The sequence below is a fragment of the Artibeus jamaicensis genome, unplaced genomic scaffold, assembly GCF_021234435.1.
Source record: "Artibeus jamaicensis isolate MK-2021 breed Jamaican fruit bat unplaced genomic scaffold, CSHL_Jam_final contig_603, whole genome shotgun sequence".
Classification (NCBI taxonomy): Eukaryota; Metazoa; Chordata; class Mammalia; order Chiroptera; family Phyllostomidae; genus Artibeus; species Artibeus jamaicensis.
The window spans coordinates 1,246,521-1,268,925 of NW_026521904.1; the positions used below are offsets into that span (position 1 = coordinate 1,246,521).

The 22,405-nt window shown below is 37.1% G+C and overlaps 1 protein-coding gene across 6 annotated transcripts in view; it reads right to left on the minus strand.

Annotated features, from left to right (window-relative positions):
• Positions 1–22,405, minus strand: part of GTDC1 (glycosyltransferase like domain containing 1) — a 379,255-nt gene that overhangs the window by 176,115 nt on the left and 180,735 nt on the right. For 5 of the 6 annotated variants that reach the window (XM_037155165.2, XM_053670687.1, XM_053670685.1 and 2 more), the window contains 2 exons: positions 15,126–15,293; positions 10,851–11,024 (listed from right to left, as the gene is read on the minus strand). In XM_037155165.2, coding sequence (XP_037011060.2) covers positions 10,851–11,024; positions 15,126–15,293 — 342 coding nt within the window. The remainder of the gene's footprint in view (positions 1–10,850; positions 11,025–15,125; positions 15,294–22,405) is intronic. The other variant, XM_053670689.1, reaches the window with a different exon arrangement.

A 22,405-nucleotide genomic window follows, 5' to 3' on the forward strand; every position in this document is an offset into this window, starting at 1 on the left:
ATTTTCTGCCCAAAGGGGCTGAAAGTGATTTAGTCATTGACCTCTGAGAAGACAAAAGAAAGACCAATATTTCTGCTTATCCAGAAACGAGTTTAAAAGCTCAAATGTTTATAAGTAACAAATGACAAAAAACAGATATCCTGGATTTATTTGGAAGAAAATAAATGAGCTATATCAGGTACGTCCATGGGAAGAGGACATTCAATCAAAACTCCTAGAAATGCAGATCAATACAACAAATCACATGGAGTCTTAGTGATAGCACTGAGGTAAGAAACAAGGGACACTTCCTGCTGGTCAGCTCCTTCTGTATGGCCCACCCACATCTGAAACTCAATGTACAAGAACTCTGAATTCACCATTTTCACACAAGCAAACCTGTTTTTCAATTCCAATAGAACAGGTACTTTCCCCATCACTATAATCAGTACTTCAAGATACTCCTGAACACTCCTCCATCCGGGAAGTGGCCACATCAGCTTGCCTAGTCCACAACCAGTGTATCTATATATATATTTCCTCCTTTTTATCTGCATGCCCTTCCCTAGTCCAAGTCTTCAATAACATGTTCTATCAATAGATTTTACCTTGTTTCTCTGCCTCTTATTTCCTTTTCATAAATATTCTGTTAATATAAAATTCCCCATTTCATAATCCAGCAGTGATTCCCAAGTGACTGTAAGCTAAAGTCCAAATTCTTCAGCCATAATTTTTATTTCTAATCTTACCACCTCTTCACCCAATGGAGTCACAGGTAATTAATCCCTTCTGAGCCTGCTGATCACTTTGGCCAGCAATCTGGTTGTAACTACTCTCTCTCTACATAATGTGCCCTTGCGCCCACTCCCAGCCACCGCTCTTTCCCTCATAGAAGAAATGGCATGGCATTAATAGAAGCAGCATATTGGAGCCAGAAAGTTTGGGTTACGACATGATTTCAGGCAAGCTTAACCTTCTGAACCTCAATATTCTCACTTGAAAATGAGGATGATAGTACCAGCTTGCAGAGGTAAAGATTAGAATATACATAAAGTGCATGCCAGTCACTTGATAAGTGATTGCCATTATTATTATGCCCAAAGCTTATTCAGTCTTTATATCCAGCTCACATGCCATAAAAAGCACTGTTTTTTTCCCACCGTATTACACAGCCACCTGAGTATCCCTCTCATTTCTACAAAGCTTGCAGAATTGAGAACCGCCTTTTACCTACAATAAAAACAGGAACTTATAATAAATATTGGTGAACAAAGACATTAATAGAACCATAAAAATTAAATTACTGTAATGTATATTTTATTGCACTTACTTACTTTGAAGAATATTTTAAGGAATTTCCTATGAAATAAAGTTTTTTTTAAATCTGGAATTTCTTAAGGGAAAAAGCCATTCTGGGTAAGAGATTGTTCTAGGAGCTTACTGCTGAATGAACATTCCAAGTTCTTTATTTTTCTTAATAGAAAACTTTTTAAAACACCCCCAGCATTCTTCAGAAGAATGGTGAATGACTAAAATAACTTCTGTACTGCTACTATAAGAGAATAGTTTGTATAGTTGCTGATGAAATTTAGAGCACTGCTTTTGGTGGTTTGTTTGTTATTGCATAAGTAGAAGACAGCAGAACTCTGACTGTTGTAACTAGGCATTAATAGAGACAATAATTTCATCACCCCACTCACCATTCCACACCTGCAGCATCACAGGAATGAGCATGGGTGACAGCACCAGGCAGAGGTGGACAGCCAGCTGCACCTGTGATGTTCCCTCTCACGCACCCAAACTGCTGATGGCGCCTTTTGCCTGCTGTTATGTGGGCTGATGGGATATAAGACAGTCCCTAAATTCATTTGAATTAATTAGTGGCAGACTTTATAACTTATGGTGCTTTATAAAATACTAAGGTTTTCAGAATTTTGTTGTTCCTTTCTTCTGAGGTTGGAGTCATACTGAATGGTGAGCGTGTCCAAGGGCCTGTCAATAGGTAACCAAAATGGTGATGATGAGAGTATTAACAAAGTCAGTGACATTTACTGGACTCTTACTAGGTTATAGGCACTGAGCTCAGCAAGTATTTTGTAATAATTATCTCGATCTTCATAATAAAGCTATGAGGTAGTGCTATTTCAATGACCATTTCTCAGATGAAAAACTGTAGCTCTGAGGGGTTCAGGGGTTTGCTCTGCAGTGAACAGTTGTACTCAGTGGTATAAGCCAAACTAGAATCCCCATGTCAGCTGCTGACCCCCATCTTTTATTCAGCACTCCCCAAAACAGAATGATTTGACTAAGTGACTTTGAGAAAGATATCAAAGCTTGACCCTTTGAAATATTTCTAATATATATGGTTGCAGAGCCTTCACGGAACAGAGAAGGTAACCTGATTTGTTCTCGCCTTGGGGACTCTACACTGATGATCATTCACTGCACTGCGGGGAGCTTGGTGACGGCCTCGGAGCCTGAGAAGGGGGAGAGAACCTAAGTGGACTTTTTGCTGAATTTGCCTCACTTGTGGTTTTCCTTTGTCAAATAACATTCATACCCATTTTGTAGAAAGCCTTCTCTCTTACTATCTCCGGGTTGATGATATAGTAGTCCCCTGCTGAGCACATTCTCTGATTTTGTTATTTGTCTTCCCTTCTGTTCTTACCTCTCAAATTTCTTAGGAAAAAACTACAAGGGTATTTTTAAAAGCATATTGAATCTTTGGTGTAAAATCAAGCCAAATATTCTCTATACTTGAAGAAAACAAGGGTAAGTCATGCTACTATAAAAGAATAGTTTGTGGTTGTTGATGAATTTAGAGCACTGCTTGTGGTGGTTTGCTTGTTACTGCGTAAGTAGAAGAGAGCAGAAATCCGACTGTTGGAATTAGGCATTAATATGGACGATAATTCCATTAAAAGTAAATTTTGAGTAAGCAAGAGTTGGTTTTATGCAACTTCAGACAAAGGAAGGGATCCTATATATGTATATATATGCTGAACTCAAAAGTCTCTTCTCTTAACTGGGGTAGTAACAGCAAGACGGTTCCAATATAGTGCAGCATGAAAGAGCTGCATTGGATATAAAGGCGGTTTCTCCACAATGAGTGGTGCTCAACATTGGAATGATTTATCAAAAGATTTTTTTAGTACATCAATTTCATTAAAGAAGTTTTTAAATGACATTTAAAGGAAACAGAATTTCTCGCACTCATTTTGAAGAGCCAAAATAATTATTAGCAAACATGGGTATGTTTAACTTTGTAAAAGCAAACTAAAACTTTTCTTCGTCTATTTTAGGCCTAGATTAATATTCAAGAAGACAATACCCACTTTATTATTTCATAAAACATAGGAAGCACTTTTACCGATATGTCTAACACTAACGCATTCTCTAGATATCTGAAAAATATGACCACATGTGGTTAAGTAGATTAAGGTCTTTTCTGGCACCCCCAACCCCAAATGTAGAACTTGACTAGGAAGGAAAAAAAAGTTTTCAGTGGGGAGCCACGGGGGCTGCCTTCTGTCCCATCAATCCAGAATTTCTCAAATTACAGATCGGCTGTTGTTTTCTGACACATCTGCTCTGCAATGTAAAATAGTGTTTTCTTTAATAAGAATTCTTCAAAAAGCCCTTAGGCTGCTCGTCTTTGTTTGCACCGCCTGAGAGTTTTCATTTAAAGTTTTCACACTGTTTTTAAAATTCTCCATTTTTGTTTCTAAAATAGTTAGGCAAAGTCCATAAACCTAGGTTTTGGCTTCACATTTTAGCTACATGGAAAAGGTGGAGAGAGATGTGCAGAGAAATTCTTCAGACTTCAATAAATGAGATTATTCATAGTGGCCAATGCTGTTCGCCTCCTTCCTTTGTTGTTGAAAACAAAGGAAAGAGGTTTTTAAAAAATATATAACCACTCTTCCTGGGCTGCATCACCTGCTATGAAATGAGAAAACTCACAGGTGAAACCCACCTCTGTTTACTTTGCGGCACCTCCAACAATCCAACACTGGAATATAGGGATCGTGAAATGCCCTCAGAAGCACGGAACTCCTCCCTAATGGCCACGGCAAGGTTAGTGCTTACGTTCTGGATGGTGACTAAAGTGGAACTGAAACCCAGTCAGCCACACACTTCTCACTCTGAAGTGTGCGTGCTTCAATTTCTTCACAGTCCAAACTTAAACTCCTGATGATACGGCATCCGCACACCTCCCTCATTAAAAATAAACAAATAAATGGACAATTGTTTAAGGACTGCTCCACTGGAAGCAAGTACATTTGATTTTTTTACATCAATTATGGATAAATATATGAAAAAAATTAAACTCTTTTTTCATAATATAATGGGACTCAGAGGCATCAGGTGACAAATGTATACATGTACTGAGCCACACCAGCCTGGGAGTTTACCTCTCATCACCTTTTATACAACTAAATGTTATTTGAAGCAGACGACATCCATTCTGAAATTCTCTACTCATGCCTCTCTGATGGAATTCTTTTAGAAGACATGATCTTTTTCAAGGATCCAGGAATTCACTGTATTTCTATATTCTTATGTGGTCCAACTTGTTGGGAGTGGGAAAACGGCAGTTATATGGAAATTGTTGCTGCCTCCTCTGTACCAGACCCTGTCAAGGAGTCAGATGGAGGAAGTGCAGGGCTCTGCACGCGCAGTCTGCTCCAACCTCAGCACCAAATGGGATGGGCTGGCCCTGCCTGTCAGACAGGTGTCATTTTAAAGCTCACTTGTACGAGAAGAGACTTTGGATAAATGAGAGACAACTAGCAATAGGAAAGAAATGTTCTTCTTATATATGAAATAAGTCTGATCCTACAGGTATTCTCTTTTTTTCAAAATTTCAGCCTTTTAAAAGTCTGCTGTCTAAAGCCTTGAGTCCTTTCCTTTTTTTATAACATTACTATGACATGTTCCCTTTCAATCAATGCTTCTATCAATTCTCTTTATGGTCAGTGTCAAGTACCAGGGACAAGATGACCAGAACCCGTCTTTGAGGGGACAAGGTACAGAAATGCTATTCAGAATCTGGGTTCTAAAATAGGATAAAAAAGTATTTGATTTCTAGTTCTACCTTTACTATCTGTGTGAATGTAGGTGCAAAGTTACTTTATGGCTGAGCCTCTTCAACTAGAAATAAAAAATACCTTTTAGAACTGTTGGAAAATTAAAATGCTAAAATATGTATAATATCAGACTCTACCTTCTAAAGACAACATTGTCAGAAAGCAAGCTGCAAATTTGTTAGATGTTCTGATTTCACTGAGCCTTGCACAAGGTTGGGATATGTAATACTCCCTAGTTCTAGGGTAGGCTGCAGGATTACTTCCTTCTCCCTCTTCACCACGTACCCATCAGCACCACGGAGTTCTGTGTGAATTATGCCTTTCTGAAATGCAGAGTAAAATATCCTTCATTTCAAACTAACCCATACCCTTTAACACAGAATGCGTCTCCTTTGCGATACGTCTCAGTTAATATTCTCATCCCACCAAGTTTTGGGGTCATATGTATCTTCTGATAAGCTACAGAGTGAATATTTCCAGTCTTTTAGAACTCATTTGTTGAGATCCTAACCCTCAAGGTAGTAATATTAGGAGGCTGGGCCTTTGAGAGGTGATGAGGTCATGAGGGTGGAGCTGTCTTGCATGGAATTAGAGCCCTTATGAAAGAGGCCCCAGAGAGCTCCCTTGCTTTTTCCATTATGTGAAAACACAATGAGAAGACAGCCGTTTATGACCCAGGAAGCAGGCCTTCGCCAGAAACCAAGTCTGCGGGAGCCTTGATCTTGGACTTCTAGCCTGCAGAACTGGGAGGAATAAATATCTGTTCTTTATTAGCCACCCAGTCTATGGTATTCTTTTATAGCCGCCCAAACAGGCTAAGACATGGTATTAATATGGCAAAATCTGTTCTGTTGACCAGCGGGTCATCCATCTGGCAGCTCTGGATGTCTGCAGTGCCGAGGGAGCTAGTGCACATAACACCAGCAGCAAAGAAAAGTTTGGTCCATGAAACGGTTCCAATCAGAAAGATCTAAAAAGATGGCTTATTGAAATGCACCCTGTCACCTAAGATTACAGATGGTGCACTTCTGAAAAAAGGGACTAGATGTTCATTATCTGCCAAATATACGGCTCATGTACACCCTACAGTAGGGCATGATATTTACCTTCACTTAAAACTTCTGCCAAAAGAGGCTTGTGCATTTCCTTACATTCTTAAACAGAATTTACTGGCTACCGTATATTCTCTTAATAAAACCACAATTATCCTTTTGATGTACAAGCTATACGATCATGGAAAATTGTCTGCAGGGTTCTTCAATGTCAGAGTTGCCTGCCCTGCCACCGAATGGCTCCAGGCTGCTAGGCTTTTTCACTTCTCATATATTTTTTTAATAGTTTATCTCTCCCATCCCTTGTTGTCAAGCTGTCAGTCAGCTGTCACTTTATACTGCTGTCAGTGAGCCTGCCTTTACTGCACCCCCAACGTGATGGTGCTAATCTGCTGTCAGCTGAAAAATCAGATAATCAAGACCTCTGAAATTGCATTTAAATAAGTGGTGTGCTGGGCACTGGGTGGAGATTTTGAGATTTGAGTTCTAGTTCCTGCTGTTTTTACCAGCAGACACTGAACTTCTCTGGGCCTTGGGGCCTTCATCCATAAAATTGTGTGTGTGTGTGTGTGTGTGTGTGTGTGTGTGTGTGTGTGTGTGTGTGTGAAAACAGAGATATACAAAGAGAGATCTCATCTGGACTTGAATCCCAAGTTTCTCTGGCTACCAGAAAGAACATATGAAACTTTTCTATGAGTTAACAGAATGCAGGGTGGGGGGCCTCTGGCACTTTAACTGAAAAATTCAAGGACACAGTTTAGTCACCACTTTATTTCACCTCACTCCTCTGATTTTGCTACTGACCATTTCCTTAAAATACTCTTCCCTTGGTTCCTTCCACAAGATAATTCTCACTGTTGACCTTCTGACTCCCTTATCTTTTTTTCTCATTTCAATCCTCAGCTCTTCCTCTAGTAACCCCTTAAGTATTAAGAGTGCCAAAGGCCAGTCCAAATTTAAAGGGCAGAGTCATGATAAGAAACCAGCAACAAGTCTGAGAAGCAGCAACCTATGTGTCCTAGAAGCTAAATGAAGAGTGTGACAGTGTGCCAATTGCTGCTGCTATGTATGTAAAATGAGGACTGAGAACTGACCACGGGATGCAAAAGCATGGAAGTCATACGGGACCTTCACAAAAATGGTTTCAGAGAAGAATCTCTAAGAGAGAACAGTAGGAATAAAATTAGAACAACAAATATATGCAACCCTGTCAAGAAGTTTTGCTCCTAAGAGAAAGAAATAAATGAGGCAGTAGCAGAAGGAAGAGAGCATTTTTTAAAAGACACAAAAACCAGCATTTTTTGTATGCTGACAGGAATGATCCAGAAGAAAGGAGAGCTGATGATGCAGAACAAAGAAGACAAACCTGCTGGAATGATAGTCCTTAGGTGTGGGAGAAGGGCAGGCTCTGGTAAAGAAGTGGAGCTAAGGAAGGGCCTCAGCCAGAAGCAAGGTGGTGTTGTCGTAGTAACAGGTGTGAAGACGGACACCATGCAGCCAGGAGCTCATCACTGCATTGAGGTGGTGCTGGCAGAGCACAGAAATTCTCATCTGACTACTCCTATTTTCTGTCATGGTCTGAAAATGGAGATAGAAGATTTAGTATTACAGGTTTATAAAGAAAGGAAAATGTATGATCAGTTATTTAAAAGAGGGGAAATATGGTATGCTTGCCAGGCAGATCAAAGATTCCATCTGAATTTAGGAGTCATGAATTTAGAATAGACTAGTAAGTATGGCTGGATGTCTTCGTCTTATCAAACACAGAGAAAAAGGTGCAACAGATTTGAGAGTATATGCGAGAGAGTATTAGAATAGAATATGGAAATGAAGCTGGAGAAAGGAGGAGGAAAATTAGAGCAAGATAAGAATAAAAGTAAGGAGTTGGCTTCTCTCCCTTCTCGTTTCTCTAAAAATAAATATATAAAGTTTTTTTTTTTTTCAAGTAAGGAGTTGGCTCAACCAATGGATGGCAGGTTCTGGTAAGGTCAAAAGTCTGAGTCAAAGTGATACAGAAAATTAATTAGTTAAATTCTTTATTAAGATGCTCCTTTGGCAGAGTACTTCTCTCTCTCTGCTTTAGTTCATCATTTTCATGTGCTGATTAATAAAAAGAGGAGAAGGAGACTGACCTTTATGTTCAGGTGTCAATAAATGTGTTAGGTTATAAAACAATGGTGCGGGTGTATTAATAAGATGAATTCTTCTTTATTGGCATCTACTATATGCCAAGCGCTATGTTAGGCACTTGACATTCATTAATCATTTAGTCACTAAGTCACACCTATGAGGCAATAAGGTAAAAATAATCACAACATTAAAGAACCCAGGCTCAGAGTCGCTACACTCACACAGGTCACAGGGCTACGAAGGTAGGCGATCAAATGCATGCCTGTGCGACCACAGTGTTCAAGGGATTTCTCATCCCAAAATGCTTAATGCATACAATGAAATGTTTTGAAGTGAATATTCTTTCTTTATACTGTTGTTCTGGTCTTTGAGAATGAAGTAGTGTGGGGGGGCGGTGAGGAGGACATTAGATAACAGCAGGTGCCACAAGCCAAATATTAAATTTCCATGTGACAGACATACACAGAGTTTTAACAGTCATCAATGTTATAAAGCCTCATATATTTTGCTGAAATATAGCTGTTACCCTCCCTAATTAATATCCATTATCACATATTATTATAGCATACTGTATTAATAATTTAATTGTATGTTCTGCTTTGTTCTTACTTAAATCCATTTTTGCCATAACCAAATAATAACTGAATAGGGAGAAAGATATAAACATTCAAAAATTGTCTTTTTAAAAAAATCAACTTGGTTATTTTGCCTTTGGAATTACTAAGTATTTTTCAACATCTCGACAAAATAATACTCTTTTAAGACTGCAGGCATTAGGATGATTGTCATTCATGCAAATAATCACTTACTTACACTATATGAGTTTGGGTTGGTTAAAGCAAATTACCATTTGAAAATAATTCAAATAACACTCTGGGCTAAGACCTTGCTTATGAATGTTATCTTGGCCACAATATTTCTTAACCTTCTTCCATTTAGCTAGATGTATTAATGGTAATACAGTCCAAATTAATAAACTATTCAATTGCCATAGGTGTATTACGCATATGATAATGGAGGAATATATGATATGCAAATAAATTTAAACCAGTATTTATTTGGAATTCTATAGCAATAATAATTAAGATGTGGTATAAACACCTATTCACCTTAAAGATGTATATTTTGACTATATGTTACATAAGAAACTTAAAAACATCTCAAAAATAAGGTTCATATTTTAAAAATATGACCTGAAGTATAAGCTGTGTTTGAGCTAATCATGGATCTAAATACAGCTATATTTTTCAAAAGTTGCAATTCTCTCATCATACATAAGAAAACTATATTTATACAAATATATATTATATGTACTTGCACATATAAATATATACCTGAAAATCAATGATCCTAGTTTCACTTACCTTGATAGTATTTCAAACTGTAAATAAAACATGAAATGATTTGACAAATGACCTATAGTAACAGGAAGCTTGGACAGTAACAGAAAACCTCCTGGGCTTAAAGTTTAATACAGTCTGTGACAACCAGCTGCGTGTGTGCAAGACAGTCTCTGCCTCTCTGAGCCTGTTTTCTGAACGCTGTAAATTAAGGATGGAGCAAGGTGTTCTAGTATAAATATTATAACTCACTCATTTGACTTTGTATTAGGCAGATTTTTCTTCAATTAATTATTAAACAAAACAGCATTACTGGGGATGGATGAGGACAACTGTCTCTACAGCAAACCTGGGCGGACTCGGTAAGCTGAGAACACAGAGAGTACTGCTGACCTCCTGCACAGCACGTACGGACATTAAACTGTTTCCTGCCTTCATCTCAAGGATGGAGGAAGAAACAGCCGTCCCTGAACTCTTTTTAAGGACAGAGTCAGTTACAAACCAGCAGCATCCCCAGCTAGTGTGAGTCCCACTGAAGCAAACTTACTATTCACAAGGGAGAAATATTTCTGTTGGTAGTAAAAATGATTTTGCTAGGTTTAATCAAAAGTGAAAAGGAATTCTAGAATGTTCCCTTTGAGCCACAGCATCCGTTGCTAATTCAGGGTGGGCCCAGAAGCAAGGGTAATAAAAAATGTCCTTAGTAACTGAGAAAGAGAAATGGCAATTAAGTGTGTTTGTGACCTAACATAGAATACCCAACTCTTTATTAAGATGATAAAAATAGTATTTAAAAAGGGAAGAAGAAAAAAAAGTAGAAAAAAATAGGATGGGGAATGGAAGTAATACAAGCAGTGAAACTGAACATTGATTCACTTAGAACAGATACTATTACACATACAAACCAATAGGCGGAAGCTGATGGCAAAGGCTGAGAAATGTGTGTGGCAATGACTTCTTTAACAAAACAAAAAATTTAAAAAAAACATTAAGTGTTAAAAGCCAAAACAGCTTTTTTGGCAAACAAATAAATAGGAGAAAATAAAGGAAGAACTCAATATCAGAAGTAACCATTCAGTGATAGGTGGGACAAATGATTATTTAAAATCTTTGCAAATCACAGCATGGTGAAATAGAACTCGATTCTTTAATTAACCATACTTATGCTGAGAAGTTAAAATTGGCAAGAAGAACACCAAGTCCTAGACGTTTGGGAAATAATTTGACATAATACTGAAAAGAAAGTCAAACACACTGACCTGCTCACATCAGGAAACCTGATGGGAAAGTAAATAACTTGGCACTTGGGTCCGATGATGGTTTCCAGATCCTTGGGTCTGTGATCAGGAATCAGCTTCATAAATCTTCCAATAGAAGTGAGAAATGACTGCATATTAAAAACCGAGTTGAAGACCACTACATCAGCTACCAGGCTGTAAAGGGAAAAGGTAAATACAAATCGTGAGCCCACATTCAGTTACAAGAGCAAGACCTTGATATTAACCAGAGTTTACACTGCACCTTGGGTTTGCAAAAACCTCTGCACTTCCATAAGTATTTATCAAAACGCCTCTAATGGATAAGTTAGTTTTATTAGTATTAAATCATAGGAAACTAGATTGTTGGCATCAGGAAGAAAAGGCAGGAGAGGAATTAAATGATTTAATACAATCCTATGAGGCTTCAAACCCAAGTATATTTTTCCACAATGTCAGGAACTGCCTATAATATCAACAACAAAAGTACACTAAGACCTTTTTCTTTGTGGCCCAACTACCCGTGCTGGGTTTCCATGCCAGTGATGTATACTGTTTTATACCATACCACTGAGAACAGAATTTTGCCATATTTTTCACTACCTTCAAAGATACTAATTCAGATACAGCTATTTCATTCATACTAAAGCATACCTTCAAAATATGTGGTTAAAGTCTTTATTGTTTTAGCCCCTGCTCCAAGAAACTCAGTTTTATAAAGCTCTGGCCCTATACAGGAGGGATTAAATGGGGTCTCTGCAAGTAACTTAATTCACTGGGATATTTGGAACAGCCAGAGAAGCAGGAGAAACTGGTAGAACTGATTACATAAAGGAATGCATGATAGAGAACTAAAACATCATGGACTTTAAGCATTAAATAAAATAAATATAATAATGACTGTTACTTTAGATTAAAAGACTGTGCTCCTCCCCATAATATTTTTGAAATAAAAGCAATCTGAAATACATCATTTTAAAGCAATGTAAAAACAAAGTTTATGTGTCATAAACACATCAGCCGTTTTCAGAATTGCCTATATGACATTTTCTCAGAAGCCAATGAACACAAATGAGAACTATGGGTGGGAGCTGGATAAAACTTTAAATACGGGGTGGGGGCAAAAGTAGGTCTACAGTTGTGAGCACACAAACTACATTTTATATTCTTGCACTATCATTTATTAGTTACTGTACTGTTTTCCATATGAACAACTGTAAACTTACTTTTGCCCACCCTGTATGTAGTATAAATATTAGTATGTTCCCTTTGTGAGTCAAGAAAGTGCTTTAAAATAAATCATTGTTTTAACTTTTTTATTTTTTCTCCACCTCCCCCCCAACCCCAGACATCCACACCTTCTACCCTCAATCCAACCCGCTTTAATTTTTTTAAATGGCCTTTTTTGCTGTAAGGCAGCAATTTTCCACCACTGTGGCACAAGAATTTTTATTTTTAAAGAAACAGAGTTCTATTTTCTATACTTTGCTTGTATTTGCTATACTCTTACCTAAAGTTCAGAATATTATAACAGAATGAGGATAGGAAAGAACTTTTGCAATCTCAAAAGTACCTCATGATCAGATTCTCAGAAATATCTGTAATTAGCCAAGAACTAGAAATAGTGCAGAATGTTTCAAACATGCAGCGCTGACTCTTTAGTCAGGGGCACTGACCTCCTTTCCCTTAGATTGTCAAGTGGAAAAATGACAATAGCCAATACAACAATAGCTGTCCAGTGTCAATGAATCAAAACTATACCTATTTTTTGTCAGATCGGCAAAAAAATATGATGTATTTGTTGGTGTGCCAGAGAATTCTAGCAATTGCTGTATATGTGCCATGAGATGAGGAAGGCTGAAAATCCCTGCTTTAAGCAATGATTCAGTTTCATTGTCACTGGATCTCAATAAAATGAATATAAATGCTTTGATAAGAAAGAATCCAAGATCCAATAAAATTTTATTCTGCCTTAGAAATGGTAGGTCAAGAAAAATAAAAGAAGACCTGTAAGTCCATACACCGCAAAACACGAAATGAATTAAGCAGAGCTTGCAGAACAGGAATATATACCATTTAACAAATCCTCAGTCTAGCTTAATTCACATTTACTGAGACAGCTTAAGTTCCCCTTATTAATACACAGCGGAATGAAAAACCAACAAAAAGAATGTCGACCTGCCACCCCTGTGCCTCCCCCACAAAACTGCTTTTCAATATATTTTTTTTTAGTTGTGACCTAGTGCCAATTTGGGGGTAGGGGTGATTACAACATGGATAATACAAAAGAATGGCACAGAAGTGCTGACATACCAAGCAATAAGGAAGCCAATATAAGAATACACCAAGAGTTGAAGGATGTTTTACAGCTAGTCTGTTTTCACCATGTGTCATGTATTGTAATAGCGACCCACAGGTCATAAGATATAGTTACGATATGTGTTCATAAGTCAAGGGGTTAGTGAAACCTCTATTTAAGGTGAGTGCTTATGTCAGTCATCTCTAAAGTCTTTAACTGCCACACGGCCAAGAGAGAAATCTGCCAGCGCCAACAAAAGCAGAAGTCAGCAAGAAATCTAAAGAAACATTTGAGGAAGCAGGAGTCATACTTTTCAAAGTGAATCGGAACAGGACTGCTTTCTGACACTCGTATTTTTCCCCTGGACAACTGTGAACCACTTTTTTTCCTCATCAAGAAGCCAACCAAAGATCACGTCCACGTCTTTCTCTGCAAACTTGTCTATTGGTTTACTCTCTTGGGAAGAGCAGGGCTGAGAAATCAAGTATGAGTTTTTATCGTCTCATTCCCAACGAGCAAAAACAATCTTTTATGAAAGAGAGAGCTGAGGGGGAGTAAGCGAAATGTTTTTCAAATATCTGCATGCAACCCAACTACTTACATTCTTAAAAACCCAGTCTACGCTAAATTAAAGATCCAAGACAGTTTACAGAAATACTCTTTCTCACGCATTTCCTCCCTGATATGAGTGAGTGTAACTTCCATTAACTTTAAAGCCACCCATAAAGGGAAAAATAGGCTTAATTTTTTCCCCCAGTTATTTCTCAAGGGTAATAAACACACACTATCTGAGGAAAAGAATGATGCTAATTCAAGAAATCAAAAGAATATTACAAATGTTTTCCATATTGATAAAGCACAAAATGATTTTATTTTTGTTTTTAAAACATATTTCCCTTCTCTGTTTCAATATAAAATAAAGTATTTTAATTTTATTATGAAATTTTAAAATGGTTGCTTTTTTATGAGACGTTTGATGTGGAGCAGTTCCACTCTATTTTGATAGCACTGCTACTTCACAATTGAAGCAGCTTGTAAAAATGATTGCAGGAAAACATTTACAAAATGCTCAAAACACAGAAGTATTACCATTTCGCTGCTTCTCTGTGTCAACAAAACTTGGAATATACTTGCAAGAGTTGGGAATCTTTTTAAACACATCATCAATCCCAACTGCTAATAACCATTAAAAAAGGTGAGGAATAGTCCCAGGTTTCAACACCGAAAAAAAAAAAGTGAGTAAAAAGTTCCCAGTCTCAGCCAAACTTAGTGCATTTGATTATTGCAGGGATGTGAATAGGATCCAACAGCAAGGCCCTTTCGGGGTTGTTATTAACTTCTTTCATTAAGTAAGCTTCAGGAGATGGACTTTGTTGAAGTAACAATAGAGAAGGACCATCACCTTTGAAATGTCATGGTATTTTAAGGCTGTGCAATTTCAGAAGACTCAATGAGGGGAAAAAAAACCAATAACTACCTAAAGATTCATTTTCTATAGTTTTCTCTCACAAACAATAAAAAGAACAAAAAACCCTTGCTCCATTATGCCTTATTTTGTGTTTATCCCTCTGAAAATTTCTCTTTTGATTTTAGCTGGATGCATTGAAAGTGGCTGGCAAATCAGAGCAGACTCACTGCCCTTTTCTAAAACTGTGCCTTAAACAACTGAGGAGAGAATCGAGGAGTGAAGGAGGTCCCTGTGACCCCTTGATTCTCTTCTGAATGTTGTAGAAAATAGTTAACTGGTTTAACATATAATGAGATTGTTACATATATGTATTCTATAAAAGGATTAGCTGTGATCTGATACGTATACTCAGAGGCAAAGTAATTACTACCATGGAAGGTATGTTTAAACACTTGTACCTACTTTAAGGTGTTTTAAAATAAGTGTACAATAGGTCTCCAGATTTAAAAGCTAACCACCTATAAAGAAAAAGGTAGTGAAGGACTTAATAAAATGATACACTGATACCTACCATGAGAGAATTTGGTTGTATCCATATTGGAAATCCCTCTCCTGACATTTCTTGACAGGATATACCAATTGGTTCTCGTGGAAGTATAAAATCTTTTTCAATTTCCCAAGGTCAGGCCGAAGGGCAATCAGTTCAGTCAGGTTAAGCACCGAGCTTGCAAAGAGGATCCTGGGAAATAAGGAAATTAGGGTTTACTGTCCCAAGTAGGCTTGAAGGGGGCTGTCCTTTGCCCTCCTTTCCTCTCCCCTGATGCTCCCCCCAGAAAAACATGTCCCCTATAGGGGCACATCAATAGTTCAGAATTAATACCATGTAGCAGCATTCTAAGTTTTGATCTCTGAAAAAGCAGCTGCTAAGAACTATAAAAGCTCTGAATCTTATTGGTCTTCTCGGCTCAGTTACTGAGATGCAAAAAAAAAAAAATGCTGGATGGATTTTATTGAAAAAGGCAAGAAAAGCTCTATCTGAAGGACAAATGGAACAAAGATAAGGCTGACTAGGGAATACTTTGCTTGCCAGTTTCATTACACTTTACTTCTTTATGCAACCAACTACTGAAATTCAATATACAAGCAGGAATGGCACATGCTGATGTTATGACATAAACCGTTTTGATTTATGCACTAGACATCTAGTGTGGTCTTTTTCTCTTGGCATGTTTTCTCACCATGTCCCACTCTCTCTGTTTTTAAATATTCTGCAATATTTCTGTCTTTTTCCTAACGTTTTCTTTTCCTCCGCTACTGGACTGCTAATGGCACCAGATATACAATCTGTAAAGCCCCTTATATAAAATATAAATGTTTAAAAAATGAAGACTGACTGCTTTTCTTTGGGAAGGGGAAGGAAACTGAAAGCTTACCTATCTACGTTTACAAATGAAAGTACCTACTACCTCATTCATTCCACAATCACTTACTAAATGCCTACTATGTGCCAGGGTCTAGCCAGGAAAACCAGAAAAGACAAGCAAGACCACCGACTAAGATGAATGCTGCCTATGACACTGACACATGCAAAGTATTAAACAAACAAACAGAAAGTAGTAATAACAGTCTGAGACAACCCAAAAACGTTTCACTGACGAGGTCCCTAACACATATGGGCACAAAAGAGGTAAAAATCACAGGTACATTTATTTAGATGGCACAATTTTGATGGAATGCCTTTATAACATAATGCAGCATCATTTGACCCTTACAGCTCTGGTCCCATTTAAAAACTGAGGTTCAAGAAAGTTTTGAGTTTTCCAGCATCACACTGGTAGAAAGTGGCAAAGCAGGGACCCCTGGCCTTCTAAGCCGGATGTGCTTTCCATTACACCATGGACATGAATTGGTCATGGACGACTTACATTGCAAATGCACTTTTTTCTGTACTTAATAAATACAAAATATCACCTTTGTTATTACCATGATTACAACTACTATAAATTCTCCCTCGCTGACAAGCCGAATGGCTAACTTCAGGTGTTTATATGATCTGCAGCACTAGCCTTTCACATGAGAAGAATGATTACATAATAAATGCATATAATCATAAATAGGAACCCAAGTGTCTTCTTCATGGGCTAAAAATGAAGCAGAGTGAAGCAGTGATCGAAAAGCAGTGATCTCTTCTTTGAAACCCACATGGCTATATTTATGTCATGGTTTGTTGCTATAAAGTTAAAAAAAATCTTACTAAGGAGATGCATTATTGTTTCAATTGGGTTTGTGTGTCCAACTAAAGCAGACAGAAAAACTATGGTCAGAAAATGCCCTATTTTAACCAAGAATATTCTCAGTACCACCAAGTCTTTCAAAAACTTAGACTGAAAATTCTGAAATATGAAAACATTTGGCTATTGACAAATCTTATCTTTAGTAAAGAGAATAACAAAATGCTAATCTCAATCAATAGCTTCCTTAAAAGAAACAAGATGGCCACGTGTGGTTCCACTTCCCGGGGAATTCTCCCACCCCTCCCTCTGTCTCCACTCCCCACAGCCAACACGTGGCACACTACCGCCAGCAACGACTCATCCTTACCCATTAAGATTTAAGCAAGCCCAGTGTTTTTCACACACAAGGGAGAAAAGTTCATTAAATAAAGGTCTTTTGCTACTTGTTAATTTAAAAAAAAAAAAAAACGGTAACTTTACCATGGAGAAATTTGATAGACATCAACTTACCCAAGTGATCAAAAATAAATATGACCAATAACAAGAGGAAGTGATATAATGTATCCCCCCAATGTAACACACTGAAAAAGATATAAATCACCAAGGTATTATTATTCCTGCCAAAAATGCCTGATCTGAATTTGGTCATGAGAAAACAATGAGAAAAATAACTGGGCTGACTGCCCAAGAAGGTTAATGTCATAAAAGAAAAAAAGTCTATGTTAAGGGAAAATGAAGAGACCCCCCCAAAACAAAGTTCCACTCTAAATAACGGGTTGGAGGGGCAGAAACAGCTATAAAGGACATTACACAAACAACATGGAAACTCTAAATATGGGTTGAATATAAGGTAGTAAATTTTCACCAATCTTCAATTTCTTAAGTGTAATAATTTTATTGGTTTCTATAGGAGACTATCCTTATTCTTAGAAGATACATGTTGAATTATTTATGTGTGAAGTTTCATGATGTCTGCAACTAATTCTTAAATTACTCAGTCAAAGGCTACTAATAATACTCATATGTATAAATTTACATAAAGGAATAAAAATGTGCAAATGTTAACAATTAAACAATTGGTATATTGTAATTCAATATATATATTGATGTAATCTTACAAAGTTTTGTTAAGTTATACCTTATAAAACTACAATTTGGAGGGAATATGCACAAAATGGCCATAAGTAGAAGAGAAAACTACGCTCCATGCCATTAACAATAAACCCATCATATATGTGCTTCTAGCCATAATCTAATTGTTAGCTTCCTACATGAACATGATCCTGAGGGTGAACCATCTATAGAAAATGTTTAACCAAGGAAACCTCTTCACTCTGCTTCTACCATACATCTCCTCTCCTTGCCCTACCTACCAGCTGATCTGTAATAGAGAATCCAAATTAAAGTTGGGCCTTCCGCATAAAAGTTCCAAATGAAACAATGCACTATATTCGGAAGTGAAATAGCAATGATTTCATAGTATTAACTATTTGGAACTGCCCACACCAACATCTCCTGTAGTTTGTTGAGTCATATAGAAAATTCATTATACTTGTCTTACTAATCTTGAAATAGTTTTCATACTCCTCAATTGTGGAAATTATCTGTAGCACTAGTTCTCTTTGCTTTTTCACTTGTAAAATGGTGGTTAAATTGTACAACAAACAACTCCTCAAATATTTAGCTCAATGACTCCCCAACACAAGTAATGAACATGCCTGCAAAAGAAACGCAGGTATGATTTATAGGCATTTTTTACTTTGTTTCCTCTCATCAGTCAAAAAAAAAAGTTTATGATAATACAATGAGTGACATCACTCAATCAGCAGCTAATCCCCAGACTCCCGAGGTTGGCCTTACCGCAGATGTTATTTAAGCAATAAATCCTAACAAGGTGAGCTTTATCATTGCACACTGTGCGTCTGGCAGGAAAGGGCACAAGGTGATAGCGAAAACCACTAGGAACAAGATAATTCCTGACAGCTGCTGCTTGAGCACAAGTTAAATTGAACAGTTTATCTCAGCATGAAGATGTTATAAGGTTTTATGTTTAATATTTTTAAATTAACATAAAACCCAGAGAAAGCAGTTGGGCAATCTTTCACAAACATGACATACTACAATCACGGTATAAGCTGGATTAGTACTTATTACCATGCTACTACAGAATTAAGCTGTTTTTAGACCACCAAAGAGCTTTAAATTGCAACTTTTGTCTCTGTAAGAGAAACCTATATTTAAAATGTCTGCTAAATTCAAATTAATGACTACATCATTAACTTACCATCTCACCAAAAGTATAAGTAAGCTGCTATTATAATCGTCTCATCAAAACGGAGCTTCACCACAAGCTCCTTAACACCTTTCTATGCACTTGGGATTGTATTCATATAATGCAATCCATACACAGGTTTCCATCATTTTCCATGCACTCCGGTCTACATTCAGAGTCATATTTGCTTAAGAAATACAAAATTATTCTACATTCAACATTAGAGATTTTATTCAACATTAGAGATTTTATTCTTTTCTTGCTCAGTTTGAATAAGCTAGTTGCTTGCCTTTCACCCTGTTCCCGTAATATGTGAAAAGCGATACTGAAATACTCTTCAGCACTGTAGCAGTGAAGCCAGCTATTTATTATCAAGGGGCATACTTTTGTATCTTAAAGGGCAGGGAAAGGCAGTGAAATGAGACACAGAGGACAGGCATTCAGAATGGTGACCAGCACTACACACAGTCTAGTAATACTCCTTTCGTGGACTAGGTTCTCTCTCTCACTCCTGTCCTGTGGAATCTTTCAATAGCTCCCCTACCAACTCACTCCCAACCATTTATCACGAATCAGGATACAAAACACAATTTAACACAGATACCAGTTTGGACTGTTACTCATTTTAAACAATCCCTTATAGGGCTTCACTAGGCCTTGGACAAAAGATTAAATTCTATTCTTCCAGCTGTTGCTCAGCCTCATTACCAAAGTCTTTGTTCTTGTGATGCCTATCTGAAGTTCCTTTGTCTTGATAGTCACTCTCCAGGATTTTAGATCCCAGACTTTCTGTGGTAGAGTATTAATTACGATGATGGCAATGTTCTATATCTGTACTGTCTCATACAGTAGCGACTTGCTACTTATTGCTATCAAGCACTTGAAGTGTAACTAGTTCAACTGAGGAACTAAATTTTAAATTTAATTAATTTGATTAATTTAAGGGTGAATTAAATAGCCACACAGTAATGGCTACTGAGTAGGAAAGCACAGCTTTGGATGGACCAGCTTAGCCCAGTAGTCTACCGATGGTGCCTGAGTGCGTGTCTTCTGAAAATCACTTCACTGATTTTCTTGTACAGATCCTTGACCTGATTCTAATCATCTAATTTCTAAGCTCCTCCTGACTAGCTGTACAGTATTTCACCCATTGAGCTCTCCAATTCTAGAATGATAATGTTTTCTTTTTTTCCTCTGATAATTATAAACCACATGTTCATTTCAGAAAGGTTTTAAGTGCAAAAATGTAAATTAAAGGAATGTCACCCACAAACAACCCTGAAAGAGATAGCCACTATTTGCATTCCAGTGATAATTTAGCCAATATATGTTGAGCATTGTTATTTGCAAGGTAGTAGGCTAAATGATGAACATCAAATAGGAAACAAAGTAGCTAAGGCAAGAAGAAAATCGATGGGCTGAAGGACTAACTAAAGACCAGAGAGGAGGAAGCAATTTGTTCAATGAGAAAAGTGGCCAGAGAAGAGGCTGAGGAAATCAGCGGACCTTTATAAGACAAGAAAATAATTTTAGATTTCATGGTAACAACCACGGATAGAGACTGAAGATATTAAGTAGGGAAAATACAAAAGTATGTATGTATGTTTAGTATATTTACTCCTATTGGTTTTACTTTCTAATATATACACACTATGAAAGTTTTTTTTGCTGTTAACACATCACTTAGCCATGTTGTTTTACTATTTTAAAAATTATTCCTAAAACATGTTTTTTAAATAGATTTAATAATATGATGTGCATTATATCACCAAGTAGGACATGATTTTTATATTTTATATATATAAAGCTTTAAATTTTTCATTGTGCAATCTCTTGTATTTCTAGTATATCTGTTTACATGTGTCATGAGATTTTTAATTACTTTTTAATATCAGAAAATTTTACTCACACTATCAATAGAACACAGACTGTGAGAAAACATTCAGACGAAGGAAGAACAGTGAGGAGAAGAGGAAAGAAAGGACAGTGGCATGGCCTGCGAAGGCAGCCCTGGAGGGGACAAGAGTGGCCTGCCTGGGTTTGCTGATGAGCTAGACGGGAGACAGGAGCAAGCGGAGTGCCGGCCTCTCCTTCATTCACTGTGTCTGTTCCAAAGCCTGCTGATCATGCTCCACTCTAACCGCAGTTCAATAATACGTACCGGCCTAAATGAAAATTACTCCTAAACATTTCGAAAGCCTTTGGCTTAAATATATATATGTATATATATTTTAATTTGTAAAAATCTGTGTAGAAAGATAACTGAGTTCTAATATTCATTAATCACTGATATACAAATTTCATTTTAACGAAACACGCTTTAGTTGGCAGCTACTTCATTGTAATTAGAATTTTTTACTGCATATTTAAATGCTGTGGCTTTTCAAAAACCTTCAAGAACAATGCATAACAAAATGTTTTCATTTGCTCAAACAATTAAAAATATGAGATGAAAGTCTTATCTAAGAGAAAAGGAAATGTAGTCATTTACTTTCCTAGGTTCTTATGATGGGTAATTTGCAGGCTGTTAAAAAAAACAGTATATCCAGTTTCCCAAAAGCTGTCCCATGGTGTAGCACCAATTAAGTGGACAGTTTTGCCTTTTTCCACCAGGTAATGTTCCTTTCCAGCGCTTATAATGATGGCCAGGAAAGCAGTGTGTGAAGAACCCTCGCACAGAAGACGTGGAATCAATGTCTGCAGGTAGGACCCGGCACTGAGCAATTATCCCCAATTGGCTTCTTAACATCTGTCCACTCTGCAGTCATCAGCACTCTGACCTGCTTTATGGATGCTTAAGGAGATAAATTACATAATATCTTCTGGAGCTTTTTTACTAAAGGTTTTACTCAAATTTAGACATCTCAAATTACTCCGGCAACCTCTCAAGTCTTTTAATTCCCAGTTTCTGGCATAATGCCTAATCCATAAAAGACACTCAATAATTATGTTTGTAACAACAAAGGATGAAACAGGAAGGAAGATGAGCCTAGGTATTGAAAAAAAATCTACAAACAAATTGAAATGTTTACTGTGTACACAAACATTTTTCATGTATTTTGAAACTAGAACTCATTATTAAGAATATTCTTACAAGACTCAAGGTAGTATGCACCACTCAGAACATTTATATACACATCGGTTTTAGACATCCTATGAATAAGTCAACAAATAAAAATACTGTCAAATCTCTTGACAATATAGGAACTACAAGATAATCATCCCTTCTGCAAATGAGCTGACAGTATCATTGGTAAAATAAGCCAAAAATAAAGAAAAGATTAAATAACAATAAAAAGATAAGAACCAGCTCTATCCCATAAAAGACGTGGCACGAAGCAGTGC